Raw genomic sequence first — 22,646 nt, 5'->3', positions numbered from 1 at the left:
GGCAGGAGGAAAAGAGAAAGACCACACAGGAGAAGAAGATGCTCAGGTGGAAGTAGATCATCTGCTGTGGTGACCCCTAAAGGGAGCAGCCTGAATAAGAAGAAAGAAAATCAAGAAAGAACAGCTAGATATGGCCAAGACTTTGTATTTGCCTTTGTAAAAAAATTAGTCATTTTCAAGTAGAACTGCTTGGCCAGGCTCAATTATATTCAACTTGATGTAACTTGAGGTAACAAGTTCAGCTACAATCAAGTTATCCATTTTTTTAAACAAATAAAAGCTTCCTTGGTACTTTTATATTATTAAAAATGTTTTTCTTTCAAATATGATTAAAAGCAGACCAAAAGTGAACATCATCACCAGTGACCCAGAGCGATAGGAAATTTCAGTGTAAAGTTCAGATCTCAATTATCTCCCAGTCTCTTTGTGAATACAGCTGGCACACTTTGCTCAAAGTTTTCCGGTCACGTTCATGTAGGATCTCGCACTGAGATGTGAAAAGGAATACTACGTGAATCTCTCTGGATAGTGAAAAAGCCTTTGCCTGGGTATTTGAAGTCTGTTTGAAGCGCTAGACTCCCTTGAACTGATGATATCAGAGCATAAAAGCACAGGAAAGACTCGGTAATAAAATCTGTCTTGTGCAGTTGAAAATAATCCACATTTTAGTGGCTTTAATGCTGCAATTAATGTTGTTTTGGTGGGTTTTTTAGAGACCTTCATAAATGTTACTGCACAGAGTGAAAAAATTAGTTCTGAGAAAATTTAGTCTACTTATACTCCTGACAGCTACATAGCTATAGAAAACTTGGGCTGGATGACTTTGGAGCCTTTGTTCAGTCAGTAACTCCTACAGCAATCAAGGTGGGGGCGAAAGTGTAAGAGAACAAATAATCCTGCCAGCCAAGAATCAAACTTGGGACTCGCTGCTCGGGGCATTTGAGGCCTACCCACTCAGCTATCAGGTCACCCAGAACTCGGCTCGTTTAATTAGTAAGTATCACTAATGAGAATGCCCTCATCCTTCGTATAGCAGAGGGAAATTAACTGCTGACGGGATCTCTCCTGGTGTCATCACTCTTTATAATATGGCAGCAGTACATTACACTGTAACTGCATCTTGATGGTCATTTACTCCGACCAATGTCACTACTCCTCATAGAGATGCTCTGTAATTACAACCCATGGTTTTCCTTTGCACTTCGGAACACCTTCTTGTTTTATTTTTCTGGCAGATAATTAGAGAGAAAGATACTTTTTCTTGTGTCATTATTCATAAGAAAAAATATCCACATTTAGATACAGCAACATCAACACCCTTTCTTCTTACTTTGGAGAAGAATCTGTCAGAGTACACAGTGAGAATGACTTAATTGCATACCATCTGTTTGCCTCAGAGATATGCAAAATTTGACAGTCTTGCACGTCTCAACGAAGTAGAATTTTCATTGAAATGAGTGTAAAAAATTTTTTTACAGATGTTGAACACATCTGGGCACATTGAACCCCCCCCCAGCATAAATTTGTGGGGTTTTTTGGTTTGTTTCTTTTTTTAACTTTGGAGTAAAAGTCAGTAAAATCCAGAGTTGAATGGTGGTGAATTGCATTTTTAGGGAAAACACTCATTTGGGCCACGATCCCTGTGAAGTGTAGCGTTAGCAGATGTCTTTAAATGAACGAGAAGGAATGCAGAAATCAAAGGCAAGGGCTCACTGTGCTGATTTAATGTACAGGTAGAAAAGGCAAAGCATGTGGACACAAAGGCGAGAAAAGAGGCATGACGAGGTCGACAGGCAGAAACTAGAAGGCTGAGAGTTGTTGAGCGTGAAGGAAAGGATTGGTTGTCTCCACCAAATGGTTTAGAAGTGGACCAGGAACATGTATGTGCATGTGGGGGGTCAGGCTGATGATGAGAGATGAGTAATAGTTATTAGTTGTTATGTTTTTTTGTTTATTCCATTTTAGTTAATGCAATAGGGAGACATCCTTCGGTCCCCTATGAATCCCAGTTCCTCCCCTTTGTCCAAAGACACTCCTGTTAGGTTAACTGGTGTCTTTAAAATGGCTATAGGTATGAATGGTTGTCTGTCTTTCTGTATTAGTCCTACAACAGACTGATAACCTGTCCAGCGTGTACCTCTCACCCTATGACAGCCGGGATAGGCTCCAGCCTCAGCGCAACCCTGAAATGGATAAACAGAAAAAAAATGAACCAGATGCTAAAGCGGTGATTTTCTGGTCATTGTTTATTTTATTTTTCTGCTATGACTTTTAGTTATTAGACAAAAAACAATTCACAAAGTTCCCACATAAAAAGTCATCGACTCACAGTTTCTATAACCATGTGTGCCAGTGCGTTTTGACTGACAAAGACTAAAGCTTGAGACATTTCATTTACTTTAGTCAGCCTTCTAAGCATAACAGATTGTTTTTTCTTAAGCTTAGTTCTGACTTGATCGATCCACTCATCCTATACCTTTGGCTCTTCAGCTGGGTAAAATACACTTATAGGTTCTAGTCATCTGTTTGCAAACAGGCTTATTGCCTATCTTGACAGCTCTATGGAGACTTTATAGTTGCAAGATTGACTGTGTATGCCTGACGTGTGCACACACACCAGCACCCCCAACTTCAAAGCCCTTCCCTCAGATGTTAGTAAAACACGTTAAATCTGGTAGTTTTCATGTGTGTTGTTATTGTATAACCGTGGTGGTTAGTCAAGGATGGAATTGCATTTCCTATACTACCTCCAGCTGAAGTTTATTCATAGACCTTGCATGTAACAGGAATGCCATGTGGGCGTTGAGCGTATACTTGGTGTTATCTTGAACTATGCTTCATTTGTTTTGTCAGCCTTTTTTGCTCAGTTGCAAGTAAAACATTTGATAATTATGGTCTTTTGCCACTGTTATGTCACTGTTATAATAGAGGTCACTAAGCTGATTTGCCCCCCTCTGTTGCACTATTAGGTAATGTAATATGTCATTTCACTGCACATCTGATTTGGGAGTGATTTCCTGGTGATGTGACGTAACTATGATCCCCTGCGGTCATCTCAGCTGCTTTGTCATGGAAAAAAAAAAAATCACCCTTCAGTGCCTCCTCTCTGTGGGTTTCCTCTGATCCGTCACACAGCTCATCTAACGGGGCCCACTTTCACATTTAGCACACACAGAGCAGTGCACAGTGAAGCGTGACCGTGGGACATTTGTGCTTAAATATGTGTGGTTCATTTGAATCACAGTGGCTGAACTAAAGAAATAAACAAAGCGGGCAATGCGATCTGCAGGACATAATCCATCACACTGGTCCCACTAATTCACAGCACATATCACTGGAAGCATCAAAGAGGAAACGTGCCTGTGCAGTGCGAGCAGACATTTCGTTATCTCTGGTTTGAGGCGTGTGGCTATCATTTACGTTACATTCAGATTTGTATGTCCACCTGCAATTATATCATCTTGTAATGGCAGAAGATGAAGGGCATGGCAAACATGGACTCACAGTATTTCAGTTTTTACTCTCTAGAGCTTACATTGCACAATTTAATTGCATTTAAACTGTGGCAGCTTCTCTGTTTGATGCAGAGCTTCTGAAATTTAAAATACCCCCCCGATTCGAGCTGGAAAGATTATATCAGGAAATGGGAAGGCATCACTTGTGATCAACGAGATGAAAGCACTGGCAGAAATGTCTGCAACATCAATCTTTGAAGTCAAGTTCCGAATGCCTAGTGAAAGTATTTGATGCGGATAAGGAAAATGGTGCTAATGAGCATGTGGAAGTCAATAATGGCAGAGGGGGGGGGGGGGGGGGGGGGATATCTGGATGGCCCTTGACCTGCATGTAATTAGAAAGAAATGCTCGTAAACCTCTGAGACCGTTGCCCTTGCTGCTTGGAAGTGTACCAAGTCATTATGAGCTATTCAGAATCAGTGTTTTGTTTTTTTTATATTCAGGCGTACGAGTAACCTTTAGTATTCACCTTGATAAAATATATATATGTGTTAGTGCTGCATGCTTAAGAATGTATTGGCACTTTAAAAAGTGTTATATGGGTATAAACAAACTGCTTTTATACCTGTCGTTAAAGTTTTAAGGCAAAGTTTGCCGTATTTTAAGTAGTAATTCCCACTCCTGTTTTTCAAGGGAGACCTGACCATTGCAAGTTTAGCTGTAGGGAATTAAATTTTGAAAAAAGTTTCAGTGTTTGCAAAACACAAAAAAAGAATTTTTATTCACCCCAGTGGTTTTTTTGGCAGGGTGGTTGGGCGTATTCGATAACAGGAGAGGTTAAATTGACCATGTGACGTACAAAACGATAAATCTCTCTCAGTAACACAGACTCATGCCAGCCCTGAGAGAGGACAGAAGAATTAATGTTATGTTCTCTTATAACTTAACTGGTAAGTAACGACGCCTTCTTTAGTCGTAGGAATTTACTTTAATAACCAGTCTAAGGAAAACAAGGCGCAGGCATATCAATGCGCGCATACACCACACTTTGTGTTCTACACTCAATAACAGAAAGTAGTGCCACAAACTATAAACTGATTTTACTAAATACATAACAGTTCCTCCCATCCAACCTTGATGAACACAATAGGTACCAAACAATCAAAATATTTCAGATAATGTTGTAAACCAATAATTTAACTTGAACTGAAATATGACACCTACTCAGTGATTTACAACATGTCTACGCCAGACTAAGTTGGCTCCAACATCTACAGTATATGTCAGTGGTCCGGTCCGTGACAGGATCGTGCCAGGCTGCCATTTCTGACTTGGGTCTCTGTAGTCCCTGGCGAGAACTTTTTGTCCGGCATTGAAGAATCTAGTTTTGTTTCTTGTTGCGTCCACCATGGAAGACTGTTTGTCTTGGACATTCTTGCGAATGTCTGGTTTCAGCAAATCTAGACGTGATCTCAGATTTCGTCCCATGAAGAGCATTGCAGGTGTGTGTCCAGTTGTTGCATGGGTGGCGTTCCTGTAAGCCAGTAAGAAATTGTCTATTTTCTGTTGTAGCGGCTTCCCCTCTGTGCGACTGGCTTTCATTGACCGCTTGAAGGACTGAATGAACCGTTCGGCTTGTCCATTTGTTGCAGGATGATGGGGAGCTGAAGTGATATGTCGTATGCCGTTACTCCGAAGGAAACACTGGAACTCCTCTCCAGTAAACTGACGACCATTGTCACTTACGAGCTGTTGTGGCAGACCTGTGCGTGCAAACAGTGACCGAAGGCTATTGATCGTGCTGGCAGCTGTTGCTTGCTTTACGGGGAAGATTTCTGGCCATTTTGAGTGAGCATCAACCACAACTAGGAACATTTGGTCCATAAATGGGCCAGCATAGTCTATATGGATGCGTTGCCATGGAGCGGATGGCCACTCCCACGCGTGTACAGGTGCTGTTTGAGGCTGGCGCAGCGTCTGCTGACAACCAGTGCAGGATTTTGCCATGTTCTCTATTTCACAGTCAAGGCCTGGCCACCAAACATAGCTTCTAGCAAGAGATTTCATCTTAACCACACCTAAATGTCCAATGTGCAGTGAGTCCAGTACCGTTGTACGTAGTTTGGGTGGCAGGATGACACGAGTTCCCCACATAACACATCCTTGGCAAACGGATAGTTGGTCTTTGCGGGTGGAGTACGCAGAGAACTGAGTGTCAGTGCAGGACGGCCAACCATTCACAGTAAAATCGTATACTTTGGACAAGATTGTGTCTCGGCTCGTTTCCCTTTTCACCTGAGCACTTGTGACAGGTAGGGGTTCCATTTGTGTAACGTGAAACACAGTAGCTGGATCAGTCAGTTCTTCAGTGGGTTGCATGTGTGGAAGACGTGAAAGTCCATCTGCATTTCCATTTGACATTTTGTTGCAGCAGAGAGTTCAGCGGGTGCAGAACTGTTGAAAGGTTTGGTAGAAACTTGTGGTAATAATTAATTAAGCCCAAGAAAGAGCGCAGCTGACTCACATTTTTAGGTTCTGGTGCCTTCAGGACTGCTTCAACTTTGTCCTTGGTTTTGTGGAGCCCATGTCTGTCGATCTTGTGTCCACAATACTCAATGGCATCCTTAAAGAACTCACATTTGTTTTTGTTTGCTCTCAGTCCATATTTTTCTAGCCTGGCCAGGACTGCTGTTAGGTTAGCCAGATGAGTCTCCTCATCAACACCAGTGACGATTATGTCATCCAGAAAACACTGTGTTCCTGGAATGTCTTGTAGGACCTGATCCATGGCACGTTGCCATACTGCTGGGGCACTGGCAATACCAAATACCAGTCTGTTGTACTGATATAGGCCTTTGTGAGTGTTTATTACCAGATATTTTCTGGATGTCTCTTCTACTTCCATCTGGAGATAAGCCTGGGCAAGGTCAATTTTTGAAAAGTGTTTGCCACCTGCTACTGCTGTGAATATGTCTTCTATCCGTGGAAGTGGGTATTGATCTATGCGGAGAACTGGGTTCACTGAAACCTTAAAATCACCACAGATCCGCACACTGTCACTTGCTTTCTTGCTTACTGATACTATTGGTGTAGCCCAATCTGACCATTCCACCTTGGTGAGTATTCCTTGCTCTTCCAAGCGTTGAAGCTCTGCTTCAACTTTAGGGCGTAGAGCATAAGGTACAGGGCGTGCCTTGTGGAATCTTGGTTTTGCATTGTCCTCTAGTATGATCTGTGCTTTAATATTTTTCAGGGTGCCGATTCCATCTTTGAACACCTGGGCATGGTTATTAAGGATCTGTTTCAGTCTTTCATCTACAGAATTTGCACTCAGGCCTCGTTTCAGTCTCATTGACTTTATTTCTTTCCAGTTGAGGCGGATGTGTTTCAACCAGTCACGTCCAAATAATGGCACACCTCCATTTTTCAGAACATAAAGTTCCAGGTTGCATTTCTTTTTCTCATATTCCACTTTCACTTTTAGTTTTCCCAGAGGAGTTATTCTTTCACCTGTGTACGTTTTCAGTTTCACCGAGGTGTGCTTCAGTTTCAGATTGGGGAATTTGCTTCTATAATCTTCATATGAAATCAGTGAGAGAGCAGACCCGGTGTCCAGTTCCATCTGTAACTCAATCCCTTGTATTTTAGGTGTGAGCCATATTGCATCGTTATCTTTCTCTTGCATTGTGTACAGTTCCAGGCATGCCAAATCCTCCTCAGAATCAGTTGGCTCTGACTCGTTTACTTCATGCAGCTTTCTGTCTCTTTTCCACATTTTGTTTTTCTTTTTATCATACTGCTTTGATTTACACATTTTCTGTATATGCCCCTTTTTGTTACATTGCAGGCATTCTTTCTCTTTAAACCAGCAATTAGCAGCGTCATGTGACTTCTTGCCGCATCTGAAGCACATCGGTAATTTGTTATTGCGCTGCGGATATATTTTGTTTACAGAACACGGCTCCGTGCCTTTTCCCTGAAGCTCTCCGGCATCTTTTGCTGCTGTCTCCATCGATATCGCTATCTCTAATGCACGGTGCAAAGTGAGGTTATCCTCTGTGAGAAGTCGTTTCTGTGTGCCTTCATTGTTCATGCCGCAGACGAAACGGTCTCTCAGCGCATCTGACAGCCCCTCCCCGAACTGACAGTGTTCCGACAGCCGCCGGAGTTCCGCGATGTACTCCGATGTGGACTCATTCTTTAGTTGATTTCGTTTATGAAATCGGAAACGTTCGGCTATAACCAGTGGCTTCGGTTGGAAATGTTTTTGGAGCACTTCTGTGATCTCCTTGAAACTTTTGTCAGCTGGTTTGATCGGTGTGATGAGGCTGCGCAACAAGTTGTATGTTTTCGCTCCCATCACACTCAGTAACACAGCAACTTTCCTCTCGTCCTCTACTTTATTAGCTCGACAATACTGTTCAACTCTCTCTACGTATGTTGTCCAATCCTCTGTGCCATTATCGAAAACGTCCATTTGTCCAACGCCTCCTGACATTTTTCGGTATTTTTATAAGCGTCCTTCACTTAAAATAATTGATGTTACTCACGTCCTCTCTTTAGCCAGGCAGGTGAGCTAGCATCCACACGGAGGGTTAGTTGTTTTGGCCCTAACCGTTTTTCGTGTCTTTTTGGCCACTTTCACAAGGATTTCCCCCTCTCTGTCGTCCAATGCACATCGGGGATCCGTTTTAATCCTCGTCGCCAGTCTGTTATGTTCTCTTATAACTTAACTGGTAAGTAACGACGCCTTCTTTAGTCGTAGGAATTTACTTTAATAACCAGTCTAAGGAAAACAAGGCGCAGGCATATCAATGCGCGCATACACCACACTTTGTGTTCTACACTCAATAACAGAAAGTAGTGCCACAAACTATAAACTGATTTTACTAAATACATAACAATTAAGAACAAAGTTTAATTAAGCGGGCGCAGGCTGGCGTCCAACCAAATCGTCGGCCAAGTACAAAAGGTCACAAACAAGCCGAAGTGTCCAAAAAAGGGCGAGAAGGGGTCCAAAAATAAACAGGGCAGGGCAGAAAACAGGCGTAAAGACCAGAATATCAATTAGAGATCGGACAGGTGACAGATTAAAGGAAAATAAACACCATCAGGTGTCTTGTTTCACCATGTGAGCACTCGGAATAACTTTGTATTGATATGCAGTGACCTTTTCGTGTAAGAGGACAGGAGGAACCTAAGCATGCCAGCACAATGTCCCTGAATGCATAACACCTCACAGCAGGAGTCAAGAATTCAGATTTTAGATAACATCCCGTTTTAAAGACCCGCAACTTCCACATCAGAGTGTTGTTTGTAACTTGGTTCCTCTTTTTTTTTTCCAACTGACTTTTATTTTTGGTTTTGAGTGACAGCCCTGTGTAACTAATGCCATAACCCGAAGTGTCACACACTGCTGCCAAAGGAAACCTTGTGCTTAACCGAAACGTGCAAGAAACTTTGACAACGCTTCATTATTCCAGCAATAAGACACGTCCAACTGTTTTTAGTCCTTTTTTTTTTTTTTTTTTTTTTTTTAAATAAAATCAGAAATATGGTGTTTGGAAACTGTGGGATCCCAACTAAAGCCCAGAGAGCTGCTAGGCTTCTAATACTGTAGCATAAACCCTCCATAAGTGTGTCGACTCAGCATGGACAACACTGAATAAGCGAAGCATTGAAGAAAGCACGAGATCCTCACTGCAGTGTATTTATTTTGCTCAACTGCTAACATGTGTCTCGTTAAATCTGTGTTTAACGCTTCTTAATTAGAGACGCTTCCGCTGTTGTTGTCATTTTATTTCTTATTATTTTCAGTTACATTTTTGTGCCGAATGAGAGAAAGAAACTGCAGGCATAGGGGCAGTAACAGTAGGGGCTTGGTGTACAGTCCCTCTGGGGATGAGAAGCAGGTGTGAAGGTAAGTGCAGAGCTGAGGTGATTGGAACAGGCGGGAACATGCTGAAGGCTAACGGTGCTTGGACTGGGAGTGATAGAATCTTTAATGTTCGACAGACAAAACACACCAGGAAAAATAGCAAAAATGCAGCTGCTGTCTTTAAATGAAACTCTTGGTTATTAGATTAATGGCTAATTAGCACTTCCCTGAAAATTCACACCACTGTTTGCTCTAAATAAGCCCGTATTAAATGACTGGACTGTCGCTTGCATGCCTTGTTCTCGTGATGGGAACTGACCCCTGCAATTTCAAGAAAATCAATAAAATTCTCAGTGCTTTATTACAGAGTGCTTGAAATAGAAACAGGCAGAGGGGGTAGCCCTGACAGCCAATTGGCTATAGCTCATACCACATGGGCGGAAGTGCTTTGAGGAATGAGTCCCCGATTTGATTTACAGCCAGCTGGATTCTTACCATGTCTCTCCCCTGTTCTCTTTCCCCATATTTCCTGTCCGTCTAATAACAGCACAATGCCCCCAAATGACCTTTTAAAGAAATAGAAACTGTACATTTCACATTACCTTATATAGTATTCGCAGGGGTCAGAGCTCAGTACTGCTTCTTTTCTTACCTCCCGCTGGCTTGCATGCAGCAAAAGCCTTTCAGTCTGTCATCTGCTTTGCTGAATTGCTCAATATTCCCAGAATTCAATACCAGTGTGTGTGTGTGTGTGTGTGTGCTGGTATTACTCATATAGTGGGGACATAAGGAGAATCTGTTAAGTACAAGTTAAACTTGTAGGGATCTGAGTCTCCTTTGGAAGCAAAAACCAAGCCCCCTTTATATGAATCATGAAATTTTAGGTTGAAGACGGAAACTGTTTTCACATGTGAGCTCAGGAAAATGTCAGGACATTTAGGTCAGGGATGTTAAACTCATTTTACATCATAGGCCACATACAGCCCACTTTAATCTTAAGTGGGCCGGACCAGTGAAACTCCCCTTTCTGTCAGTATAAAGGAGTTTAATTATACATTTAATCCTTGAGATATCTTAATATTAGAAAAAGGGGTGCAATTTCGAATGTATGTCTCAGTTTTTTTCAATATGGTAGAGAAATGCTGCTGCGGTAAATGTCAGAAATTTGTCACCAGGACTCTGAAATTGTAAGAAATAAACGTGTCAAATTACAAAAACGTGAATCCATGTGTACAGTGGATGGATACACAGTGTATTCTGTGTATCTGTTGTAAATAATAGAAATTATAAAGGGAGAAAAAAAACTTTTCCTTGGTTTTTTATGTATTACCCAGTTACTTTGGTGTAGCGTGTGGGAGGTCTTTGTCAGTAAAGATAAAGCTGTAAAACATTACACCTTCCAATGATGTTCAATGGGGTCGGGCTGGAGTCTTCATCAGGACGTGTCTGGCCCCCCGGGCCTTATCTTTGACACCTCAGGTTTAGGTTGTGATACTGTCAGACTTTTTCTTTGTCACATGTTGATACTCTGTGTGGTTTTAGACAGGGGATCTGACTAGAGCTTGCAGGAAGCAGAAAGCAGGATGATTGGGAAGCCAACAAAATGAAGATGGTTCAGTGTGCAAAGCATCATGCATTTGTCTTCTGGCATTCAACTCAATATTAAGCTTAGGGCAATAGTGCATGTGTGTAAATGGCTATGGTTTTTTTTTTTAAGTGGTTTTTTATACCAAAGAAACCTGCATGGAGCTATAATACATAGTTGAGCCTTAAAATGAAGGGGACACAGCCTATTAAGTATAGAATAGTCTAAGTATATATTATTTACTTTACTACATATCACTGCTCAGTGGGTTATTTATGGTTCAATTATACTTAGAATTTCTGACTTTTTGCATTTTGCTAAATTATAATAGAGCACTTCACTCTCAGACTGCTCACAGACGGCTTACTTGTGATTCCTAGAGTTTTTCCTTCCTACTGTTGCCAAGCGCTCGCTTGCTGTCTCATTGTTGGGGTTTCTCTCTACACTGTATATTGTATGGCCTTTACCTCACAAAATAAAGGGTCTCGAGGTAACTGTTTTTGTGATTTAGAGCCGTATAAATAAAACTGAATTGAATTGGATTTTCTCAGTCTCTCATATCATTGTGGAGGAATTTTGGTCCCACTCTTCTTTACAGCATTGCTTCAGTTCATTGACGTTCACAGGTCTATGCACAGCTCGATTAAGGGCCTGTCACGTCATTTCATTCAGGCTGAAGTCTGGACTTTGACTGGGCTGTTGCTGCACCTTGATTCTTTTCTTTTTCAGACATTCTGTTGTAGATTTGCTGCTGTGCTTGGGATCATTGTCCTGTTGCATGACCCAGTTAAAACTTTGCCTGTCAGGCAGATGGCTTCACATTTGACTGTAGAACACTTTGGTGTATAGAGGAGTTTGTGGTCGACTCAATGACTGCAAGGTGGCAACATCCTGTGGCTGCAAAACAAGCCCAAACAATCAGTCCTCCAGCACAGCGCTTGACAGTGGATATGAGGTGGCTGTGCCACAGTGCATTATGGGCAAACATCTGTCCAAAGGACATTGTTCTAGACGTGCTGTGCATTGTTCAGATGCAACTGTGTAAACCTAACCTGTCCTGCCATGTTCCTTTTAGAGAGAATAGACTTTCTCCCAGCAACCGTTCTACTGTCATGAACTTTAACATTTAACTTGCTGACTGAGGCCTGTAGAGTCTGCAGTATAGCCTTCGGGATTTTATTTTATTTTATTTTGCAGCCTCTCTAAGCATTACATGGTCTGACTTTGGGGTGATTTTGCTTGGTTCACCATTCCTGGAAAGATTGTGGCATTGGGTTATCACACACCTGAGTGCTCTTGACCAGCAAACTGCCAAAACCTCTGCTTTTATAGAGGTGCTCACACTTGCTGATACTGAATTATTCAAACGCATTTAGTTAGCAGCAGCTGGTTGCTGCTTAACTTTTTAATTGCTATGGAAGCAGTAAAGGCGTACTTATGTTTTCTATTTACATTACTTACCCTTTTTTTTTCTCTCTGTTCGTCTCTGTTACTTGTATCCATGTTTGTGAATCACTGATCTAAATTCTTGATTAATCAACAAAAATCAGCACAATTTGTTGTGTTTGATTGCATTACAGACTTCTGTGTCCCTGTTTTCCCAGTTTTCTCTCTGAACAAGCATATGTGGATACAGCAAAAAACCTAGAGAGTATATTTATGCGTCTGTGTGCTCGATCCCTGGTGGTCAGCATAGATGGAAGTGTGGCCCTGCCATATAACGTCATTAAATATGCAGCGTTTGCTTGTTGATATATCATGACCCTAAACCTGTAACTCAGCTAAACGTCTGTTGCCGCTGGTACGTTGTTTTAAATGAATAACATCAGTCGTTGATATATAATTGTAACCCACTGATAAATCAAGCGGCAGAAACATGTTGCGAGGCTCAAATCTTTTACACAGAAACACTTTTGAGCAGTGTGATATTGACGAAAACAAAGCTAATCACACTTGCTGACAAGAAATAATGTGACCCAGTTTTGAAGTTTATTCTGTAACGGGGCATATTTCAGCTCAATCTATGCTCATCTATTCAGATAAGGCTTTGGCAACTTTCTGATGTGTCCTTGAGAACAGATAAAAAAGACGCCACTCAGTCGCAGATTAAAAGAGACTAATCTCAGAGGCCGCTGGATCATTTATAGCCCTTGAGGCCTTACCAACACTGAGAGACCTACTAAACACAGTGTACACAACATCTACTCCAAGTCTGTCTAGCTGAGGAGAGGGATCCCGCTTCCTTTGTCTTCCTGAGTTTTCCTGCAGTTTAATTTTCTGTTTTTGTGCATTTTAGGGATTTTTTTTTTCTTGTCTGAATTTCCTGTCTAATGTTGGAGGATGCTGTTTGCGTCACATTTGTGATATTGAGCAATACGGTTGCATTTTAATTCGGCTCTACGTGATAAATAATTAAATGCGTCTGAAAAAAATATTTGATAGTATTTACAAAACAAACTTTTGTGGTGTTCAGAAGCTAAATGTAATAAAACATGTATTCATTACGTGCTATACTGAAATTATGAATACTTTTTATTGTTTTATCCTTCTGAAGTTTTAACATATTTTGGGGAGTTAAGAGTACTACTAGTTTAAAGATGTGACCTGATTGGCTTAAAGAATGAATTAAATAATCAGTAATTAGTAGACAATGAATATAATCGTTACTTAAATGCCTTATTATGGGGTACTTGCAAAAAATAGCCTGTGTCCCCTTTGGGTTGAAACTAGAGCAGAGGGGGAACTTGAATTGTATGAACTGAAATGTTATTGCCGTCACCCCCTCTTGTGTGGTCACAGGTCTTAGGCATGAATAAAACATGATATTGACAAAACAATCTAAGTCCAGTGATTGAGTACCAAATCACCCTTTCTACCTTTGTGAGTCTATTTGGCCTGCCAGTTTCAGAGGGTAAAAAATTAATCATCCAGGCTGTGGAACTTGTTCAGCAGAAGCTAATTAAGAGAAAAGAGCTCAGAAGACCCCAGAGTCACGGCCTCTACCTTAAGGCTTACGGTTTAGTGTAAACGCTTTGTAATGCCTACTCTTTCCAGGAAGTGTTACCTTTGAACAAATGAGTCCTTGACTTGTCACCCCGCTCCTTTATTCTCATGCTCAGAGATAAGCCAATGCAAACGATCCATGGATGGGATTGCTGTTCTATCGTCCTTGCAACTGCTGGCCTTGACTGAGTCTATTTCCATTATCCTGCCCATTGATTTGCTCTAGCGCCTTTGTCACAGCAGTGCTGTTAATGTAATTGAACGGGGCTTCTTTTTTTCCTCTTCCTCTGTCCCCTTGGCATGAGTACCCACACACATATACATATTTACTCACACCCATTCTCTCTCTCTCGCTTCCCAGATGTTGCCAGGGCTATTGAGCTGCTGGAGAAGCTGCAGGAGTCAGGCGATGTTCCCGGTCACAAGCTCCAATCTCTGAAGAAAGTCCTTCAGAGTGAGTTCTGCACAGCCATCAGAGAGGTGAGTCACTGCTGCTCTGTGAACACCAACAAGAATTTAGATTGTTTTTCTTGTGTGGGGCTCCTTTGTCATGACCTTTCCCATCTGTCTTCTGTACTGGACCTTTAGTAGAATTTGTGCATAATATGTTTTTGTAATTTAAAACAAAACAATACAAAAAGATAAAATGTGGGAACAATAAGCTGAACTCAGACGTGACTTTTGCAATGGCTTTATCCATCTAACTCCATTTCTTATTCCACAGGGCTAATGACCCATAAGAGCTTGAAGCACCAAAGACAAGCATTATGTAGCTTTTCTTGAAAGGGCACATGGGCATTGTTAGGAATACCAGCAGTGCAGAGACCCATACGAATAATCTCAACATCTAAACCACAATGAGACAGGAATGTAATTCACTTTTAGATATACATAAAGGGGATAAATAAATATATTAAAAATAGGTTGTCTGGTTATACCCCACCATCCATCATGTGTCTGTGGATGTTGGTTTCTTGGATAACGTTTTAAAAAGAGCTACCTTTAAAAAAAAATATTCTCAATACTATTACAAAGACTGACATTCAGCCTAATAATTCAACAATTCATGTTTACGTACTGAGTAATTTTTCTATGGGTTAGGGGTATAAAGGATGTCGAATTCCTGGTTTAATTTGGCTCAAAATGAAAGCTTAGAGGACGTCTTCAGTAAAACTGTCATTTTTTTTCAAGAATGCAAAAACTTGCATACAACACCATCTATTTCTCTTTTTCAAAATTTGCGTTAAACGCAGGCACACTTGCCAGTTTATTTAATATCAATCAGTATCAAACATCTGGTATATATTTGCTGACATTTTCTGCTGTGTAACAGACAGTCAGACAGGACCACTATTGGTATTTATTGATGATTGATGATAATGAAAGTTTAAATGAAAATTTAAAAAGTAAAGAAGAGACACCATTCATATGTTTCTACTGTTGACATTGCATAGTTTGCCCACCTGAGGGCACTGCAACTTCCGTTTTGGTAAAGCACGGCCAGCTAATGTGAGCAAAGTCAGGCAGAGAGTATAAGAGTAAACAAATAACTTTACAAAACAAAAGGTTATGGAGTTTTTCTTCCAGCTGTTGCCAACAATGTTTATGTATTTTGCATTTGAAAGAAAAAGATATCGATATTGGAAAATACTGAAATATCGGATTTTGAAATCACTAAATTTCGGTAGGAGGAGTGGTCTTAGAAATTCTGTCACTTGGGCCCTAAGTAGTTCATTTAAAAGAAATGCCACTGCAATTTGTTGGCTTACTTTGAAGATTATCTTGATGTGGTTACTTATAACTTTAAGCGTATTATTATCTGTGGTGCTTGAAAGGCTTGATAGTAGCAAGAGTACTGATTCTGAGTCCTGTAAGCTCCATCAGACCCAAGGAAATAAAAACAGCAGATAGTCACCTTGTGTTTTTCAAATGAATTTGACACCTGACTTGACATCCAAATCTCTAAACAGCTTTTCGCTCAACATATTTCATATCTTGGCCGAAGGTGAGAAGTAACATTACCTGATAGTTTTATATAATGCAGTGGTGCCAAACTGTGCTGTCAGGTCACTGTAAGTGCCTTGAAACTCAAACCCAAAGCCCACAGTAAGCCTGGAGCAACAACAAGAAAATCAGAGAGTGTAACTTTAAGGCATTGCTGAGCTGCATCAATCAACAAATGACTGCAGCATAATGAAAATGTCAGAGCTTATCGCGCTGCCTTATTACAGCTAGAGCTGAACAGCAGAAGTCAGAGGCACAGTGGGTTTTTGACTGCATAACCCCCCCCCCCCCACACACACACACACACACACACACACACACACACACACACACACACACACACATTTAAATGTTCACAGGGCCAGAAAACATCATGAGCATTTCATTAAGTCTAAGGTTTGATAAGCTCGTTAAACTGAATTTTAATTAAGCGAATCCCTGTTAGGGACTGGTTTCAATCGTATTTTACGGGGATGAAGTAAAATGTGAATCGTGAAACTGAAGTTCTTGTTTTTCTCCTCTTGTTAAAATGCTTTCATTCTCATGCACACAAGACAACCACCCACTGATCCGTCATCTTGAGATCATTCATCAAGACGGCGGGGGTAAGAAGCAAACAAGAGCGTTCGCTCTACGTGGCGCGGCTGCACAGGCTGATAACAACAGATCTTGTGTGTTTAGTGTTCTGTCTGTTGTGATATACTTTAGCACTACCCAGTGACATGGATTTGTTAAGTAAACAGCAGTTTGAAGAGCAGGGAAGCAGATGACAGAATGGCCTCTGTGCTGCAAGTTAATTGTGAACAAAGTGAACATGTAATTTGTTCTGGAATGAAAGACAATTAGCGGACTTCATCAGTATGTTGGGAAGAGCGCCGCTGTATTTTCTGAAGAGAATTGTGTTGTAAATTAAGTAGACATGCAATAAGATTTTACTGCTGCAGGGCAAAAAATAACCATAATATGTTTTGGAAAATCAGTGATATGGGGAATTGTAAGCCAGCTGCTGTAATTCGCACTTTATAAAACTTACTTTCTCAGCTTGTACTTGTTACTTAGAAGTATATATGGGGTAAACAAAATAATAAAGAAGGTCTTAAAATCTGAAGATAAATAATTGCATAAAATATTTTGTCATTTGTTTAAAAGATGAAGAAAACGATGAGTATGACACTTCTGTATTTAACAGGATCTCACCATTTCTTTTACTTTAACAGAGCATAATTAAATGCCATTTCATGCATTAACTGCCATTAGGGTACTGTGATTGATTTAAAAAAAAAAAAAAAAAAAAAAAAAAAAGCTGGTCCGATGTATTATAACATACGTAATTTATTTAATCAATTTTTTTAAATATAACATAACTTTTGTCAAAGATGCCTCATATTTTCAGACTCTTACAGTTGTCCCATCCACTTTCTGTAACCACCTGTAGGTAAAGCAGCTTTCTTCTGAATGGCTGTGCTTCGTAAGCTGAATGTTTCAGGATCACTTGGGTGGGGCTTCTGTGCTAACATCCAGAGCTGTGTGCATGAGATGACCATGATATTTAGCCTTACTGACATCATACTGATCTAAGAGTAGAAAAAACTGTCTAGATCAAAGTGGTTACAGCACTCTGATGGCTAAGTGTCTACACGTGTTGATAGAATGTACTGTGCAAACACTGTGAGACACCTACCAGTTCTTTATATTTAGCTTACAAGAACGCTGGCTTTGTTCTATTTTTTAAAACGCCCTGGAGCTATAGTTGTTCAGGCTTTCTGAAGCACTTTTAAAGTTTTTATCTACAGCAGATGAACAGTATCTGAAAGTCGTGCCTGATGCATGGCCTGAAAGATGCATCTAGCCCTTCAATTTGTCCTTCTACTGTCAGAAATGGTCTCAGCGGCTACCAGGAAAGAAGAGAAACGGGGAGAAAAGGCTGAGGTATGCCAAAGAACTGGACTGAAAAAATCAGTGTGAACGCGTTTTTTGAAATGTCTGATTCGGATTGATGTCATTATAGACAGAGGAGATCAGGACAGAGTCAGCAGTGAGTGCAACATGGTGGAGGCTCAGTCATGTTGTGGGGCTGTATTTCAGTCAGTGGTGTTGGGGATCTTGGAAAAACTGATGGAATTATGATCCCAAACACACTGCCAACGCAATAAAAACATACCTGGATAGAAAAACACACAATGGGAAACTATCAGTCATTGCCTGGCTTCCCCAGAGCCTGGACTGAACATTTTTGTAGTGTGGGATCATGTAGAAAAGACTTCCAAAGAATGTCCTTCAAGAACCCAGAGGAGCTGTTCCTGAAGATGAATTCAAGATATGACAAGAACACCTGGCTAAGACAGTTCAGGTTGTGTTGAAGACTAAAGGGAGTCATACTGAATATTGGCTCGTTAGACTTGTACAAACTTTGTATTTGCCTTACATACCGCATATCCATCTGTGTTTGCACATGTTTTGATAAATCACTGCCACTTTTCCCATTTTATATAACAAAATATAAAGAAATTAGGGGAGGCTGAAGACTTTTGTACTGCACTATATGCATATATGTGTGACAGAAAATAAGGTAAAGCACGAAAGGTCCCTTTTAGAGCAAGGAAACACATCAAAAAGGAGTGTCATGCAGAGTCTGTAGAGGATGATAAAATGTGATATTTGACAAGACATCCAATTTGAACGCCCTTTATAGTCGCAGTTTAATCAGTGAATGCTGGAGATCATTAATTTTTCAGCTTTTGTCTAGACAAATAGAAAAGTAGAAAGTTCGCCAACACCAGCAATGACACCAATGATCAGAAATTAATTCTGATCAAATGTTACGTAAAACCCATGAAAACATGCAACAGAAGGGATGGGGAATAGTCTTCTGTTCTGCTCTGCTCTGGCCAGCTTGGGGAAGCCTGGCACGTCCCGGCACCAACTGCCCGTCTGGCAACCAGCTGACTGATCCCAGTGCCAGTCACTGGAGTGCAATGACAGTGATTCTCAAAAACCTCATAAAAAAAAAAAGAGCGCGGCAGCAGCAGTAGTTGCTGTTTGCCAAGAGCCAAAGATGCGAAGCACTTCACCCACAAAGAGCTGGCTAAACACAGTCACCAGGGAAACCATCAGAGATGCTGTGGGATTAGTGGGCTGCAGCGAGGACGACTGTGGCTTATAGTCAATGACACATTTGGAAAACCGACGCACTACAACAGCATCTCTCTGTAGTGCTGAGCCAGCTGGAGGACCATTTATAAGTGGTGGTTGTTGCATACTGTAGATTATTACCATTATTATGCGGTGCATTAAATGAGGTCATGTAGTGGAATATCACAGCTCTCAACAGCTGTGTCCTCTGATGCTCTGTTTGCATCAGGAGCAGTTAGCAGAGACAATCTCTGAGTGAAAGGGAATCTCAGTGGGAAAGTAGCAGTTAGGCTGGATTTAATGGTCTGAAATACTAACGCTTTTTTTGATATGTTTGTTTGTGACAAGAGAAAGCAGCTACAGCCACAGGGTTCATTTTTTCTGTCTGGTGATGTCTTCTTCTCACACACAGCCTGCCTTTATTTCAGTCTGTCAATAGGTACTGAAAAATGTTTTTTTTATAATTATTTGAACCGGTAGCTTGTACATAAAGGAAGAATGTAGGCCCTGTAACCCTCTGTAACAGGCCCTGCTACTATCATGACACTTAACTCCTGTGTCCTTGGGCAAGACACTTCAACCGTTGCCTACTGGTGGTGGTCAGAGGGCCTGGTGGCGCCAGTGTCCAGCAGCCTCGCCTCTGTCAGTGTCAGTTTGATTCCATAAAAAGTGACAAAAACATTAGCGTCCGTTGCTCACATGGGAAGAAAACTTCTTTTTACAGTGGAAAAAAACCCATAAACTTCCCAGCAAGCACCGAACCACGTAATTGGAAATTCACTGAGAAACTCGCAGATTCTTCCACTGACCGCTGCGGCACACCTGCACCAGGGCAAACCTCCGCCTACCCCACTCCTGCTTTACAGGTGAAAATAGAGCAACAGGACCGCTGAGTCTTTGACTTTATTTATTTCCTGCTGTGTTTTACTTGCATCTATTTGAAAGAGTGAGTGTAAACACAAAAAATATTTTATTTTATGTGCTGGAATGTGCAGAAAATAGGTTTAAATGTTAAACTAATTCAAGTCAGAGAATGTTGCATATAATTAAATTTTTGCTTGATGCATAAAGTTAAAAGGTTAAAACTAATAAAACAAGTTTTAAAAAGAGACTTGTCCATTTGATTACATTTTGTATGATGGATTATGTAGAAAAAGTAGAATTGGGCTGAAAGATCTATCGCTTTGTTACCTATTCAGGTTGTAAATCGTGTTTTTAAAAAGTAACTAAGTAATGAATTACTTTTGAAAATAAGTAATCAGTAAAGTAACGGGATTACCTTTTGGGGGAAGTAATCAGTAATTAGTTACTGATTACTTTTTTCAAGTAACTTGACCAACACTGATTACCATTAACTGAAACATTAAAAGCAAACCTGAAAAAAAAAATACAAAATCCCCACTGCTTTAATTTATTTGTCTATTTCTTGTCTTTCTTTGCTTCTTGATTTTTATCTCTAATATCTCAGATGTCTGAATATTACAGAGGAAGAAATAAATCAGTACTTTCAGCCACAAAATGATACCATAATGCAGACAACAAATGCTCATTGTCATGGAATACCTATCTAAAGTGATTGTGAAATCTCGGGAAGTAGCTTTTTACGCTATAATGGCAGTAATTTCAACTCACTGCTGCCTAAAAGGGAAAAAATATCTTTGTAATTCTAAGAAAAACCCACTGCTTTTTAATCCAAAGGAAAATATACTCAGAATTGGTTTTTAACTAGATCAGTTTTTCACTTTGGAGCTGTTTAAAAATTCCTCTCTGTAATCATATTCTAATTCATTTTCACTCACCATAAAACACAGGTTAAAATAGCTCAACCCTCGCCTTGTACATTTTGATCACGCTCACCTTGTGGGATTTCATTATCACAGATGACCTTTCTTTCCAGTACAAACTTTATCCTGTAATCTATGATATGATTCCTTTTCTTACACACATATTTGAGTTGGTTCATTTCAGAGACAGGGGAGGGGACACTAATCTTGTCTATGGAGTATAAACCTGACTTCCTACTATATGTCTGCGTCAAGAGAATTTGCAAAACATGAATCAGCCTTGTTAGTGGATGACAAGGTAACTGTCAATATGAAGAATGGACGGCAGGGAAAAGAGCCAGTTCAGCAGTGTTAGAGATAAATGACAACGAGACAGAGTTTGATGAGCTGGTTGTCTTCCCCTCGCCACGTTCATCGATGGTGTGGGGGAGAGTCTTGTGTCGCAGCATTAGTTTCACTGCAACACCCTGAATGAGTTGTCCGGGTCAATCAGCCTTGCAAATGGGAAAGGAAGGACACAAGATGAGATGACTGGAAGAGCTAACCAGCTGGAAATGATGGAAGGGAGTGATGTGCGGGATATTGGGTTAGACGGAGCCACGTGACCAATACAGGAAGTGCAATAAGCAGGCTCAGAGCGGCCACGTTTTTCATCAGCTTTGAAATTGCAGTTGATTTTCCACTTCAGCAGAGATTTTCAGTCAGCATAATTGACTGGGATTTGTGTTGATTCCGTCACAATGCCTCCGACTCCCACATCACATTAAGTTAAAGGATGAAAGGTACATTAAGTCAGTCTGTTCGAGCTCTATATTTTCCCTCGGTGTCATGGTTTGCACCACTGAGACGCTATCTATAATGGTTTTCATCCTTAACAAAACTACATTAACCAGACTAAGACCTCCTTTTTCCCCACCCCCCGTCCACCCTCTCCATCTCTCACTAGACAAAACAAGAAGCCGTGTTCCTAAGAAGCACTGCATCAATATTCCCTGTAGGCATCCCTTCCGAGATGGGCTTTGTGATGCTGGTATTCTTTTAGAAAGAATGTGTTTGTGTCCACTTCACCATTAAAACCAGGAATGTGTGGCAAACTAAGCAGAAGGGAGCCATGTAGGGGAGGATGGAGTGGCTGTATTGATGTTGTTGGAAGGACAGTGAAGACATTTGGTTAAAGGAAAGGGGAATTGACAAGATGCCTGCAGGAAAGCTGGCCTTTTTAGAGCAAAGTGCACCCACCACAAGAGGAGGCTGACATTCAAAAGCACAAAGCTGTTAGTCCCATTTTTGGCTCTCTGCAGGGCACTGCAACCAATCAGGTTAAATATGAAGGGAGATATCAACTGTGGATCTTCAGAGCACTGTTATTTAAATATGACGAATAAATAAGCCAGGACATATTATATATTAATATTTTTTTATAGAAAAATCAGTGAACTTGGGAATGGGCTTATATAGTTCAAAGTCAACAAGCTTGTCTTTAGACTGGAGGAAGAAGTCTGAGTACCTGGAGGAAATCCACACAGACACAGGGAGGGCATGCAGACTCCTCATGGAAAGATATTGACCATGTAACAATTGGGCTAACCACTGCAACGCCTTGCTGCTTGTGGTATGGATATATTAGTCATTGTTTATAAGAAAATAAAACATTTAGGGTCAAGATGCCCTGCATGAGCTCTGCTGCTCAACTCGTGAAACAGCAAGGGAGGAACTAGGAAATAATCGAACCATCAGCCAGTTCAGAAGGCTTTTTTAAAATTATCTGTTCAGTCAGAGTGGACACTCAATGTTCCACTGTTCC

At 40.8% G+C, this 22,646-nt stretch overlaps 1 protein-coding gene across 2 annotated transcripts in view; it reads left to right on the top strand.

The window, feature by feature from the left end:
- Nucleotides 1–22,646, top strand: part of lin7a (lin-7 homolog A (C. elegans)) — a 51,356-nt gene that overhangs the window by 9,544 nt on the left and 19,166 nt on the right. For both annotated transcript variants that reach the window (XM_086269034.1, XM_086269035.1), the window contains exon 2: nucleotides 14,284–14,402. In XM_086269034.1, coding sequence (XP_086125160.1) covers nucleotides 14,284–14,402 — 119 coding nt within the window. The remainder of the gene's footprint in view (nucleotides 1–14,283; nucleotides 14,403–22,646) is intronic.

Source organism: Aulonocara sp. 'chitande type north' Nkhata Bay, linkage group LG17 (assembly GCF_057382095.1).
Source record: "Aulonocara sp. 'chitande type north' Nkhata Bay isolate Kocher_YH1m ecotype deep benthic linkage group LG17, A_spYH_male_GT1.1, whole genome shotgun sequence".
NCBI lineage: Eukaryota > Metazoa > Chordata > Actinopteri > Cichliformes > Cichlidae > Aulonocara > Aulonocara sp. 'chitande type north' Nkhata Bay.
Note: the sequence above shows the minus strand (reverse complement) of the source record. Positions and strands in the feature narration are given on the sequence as shown.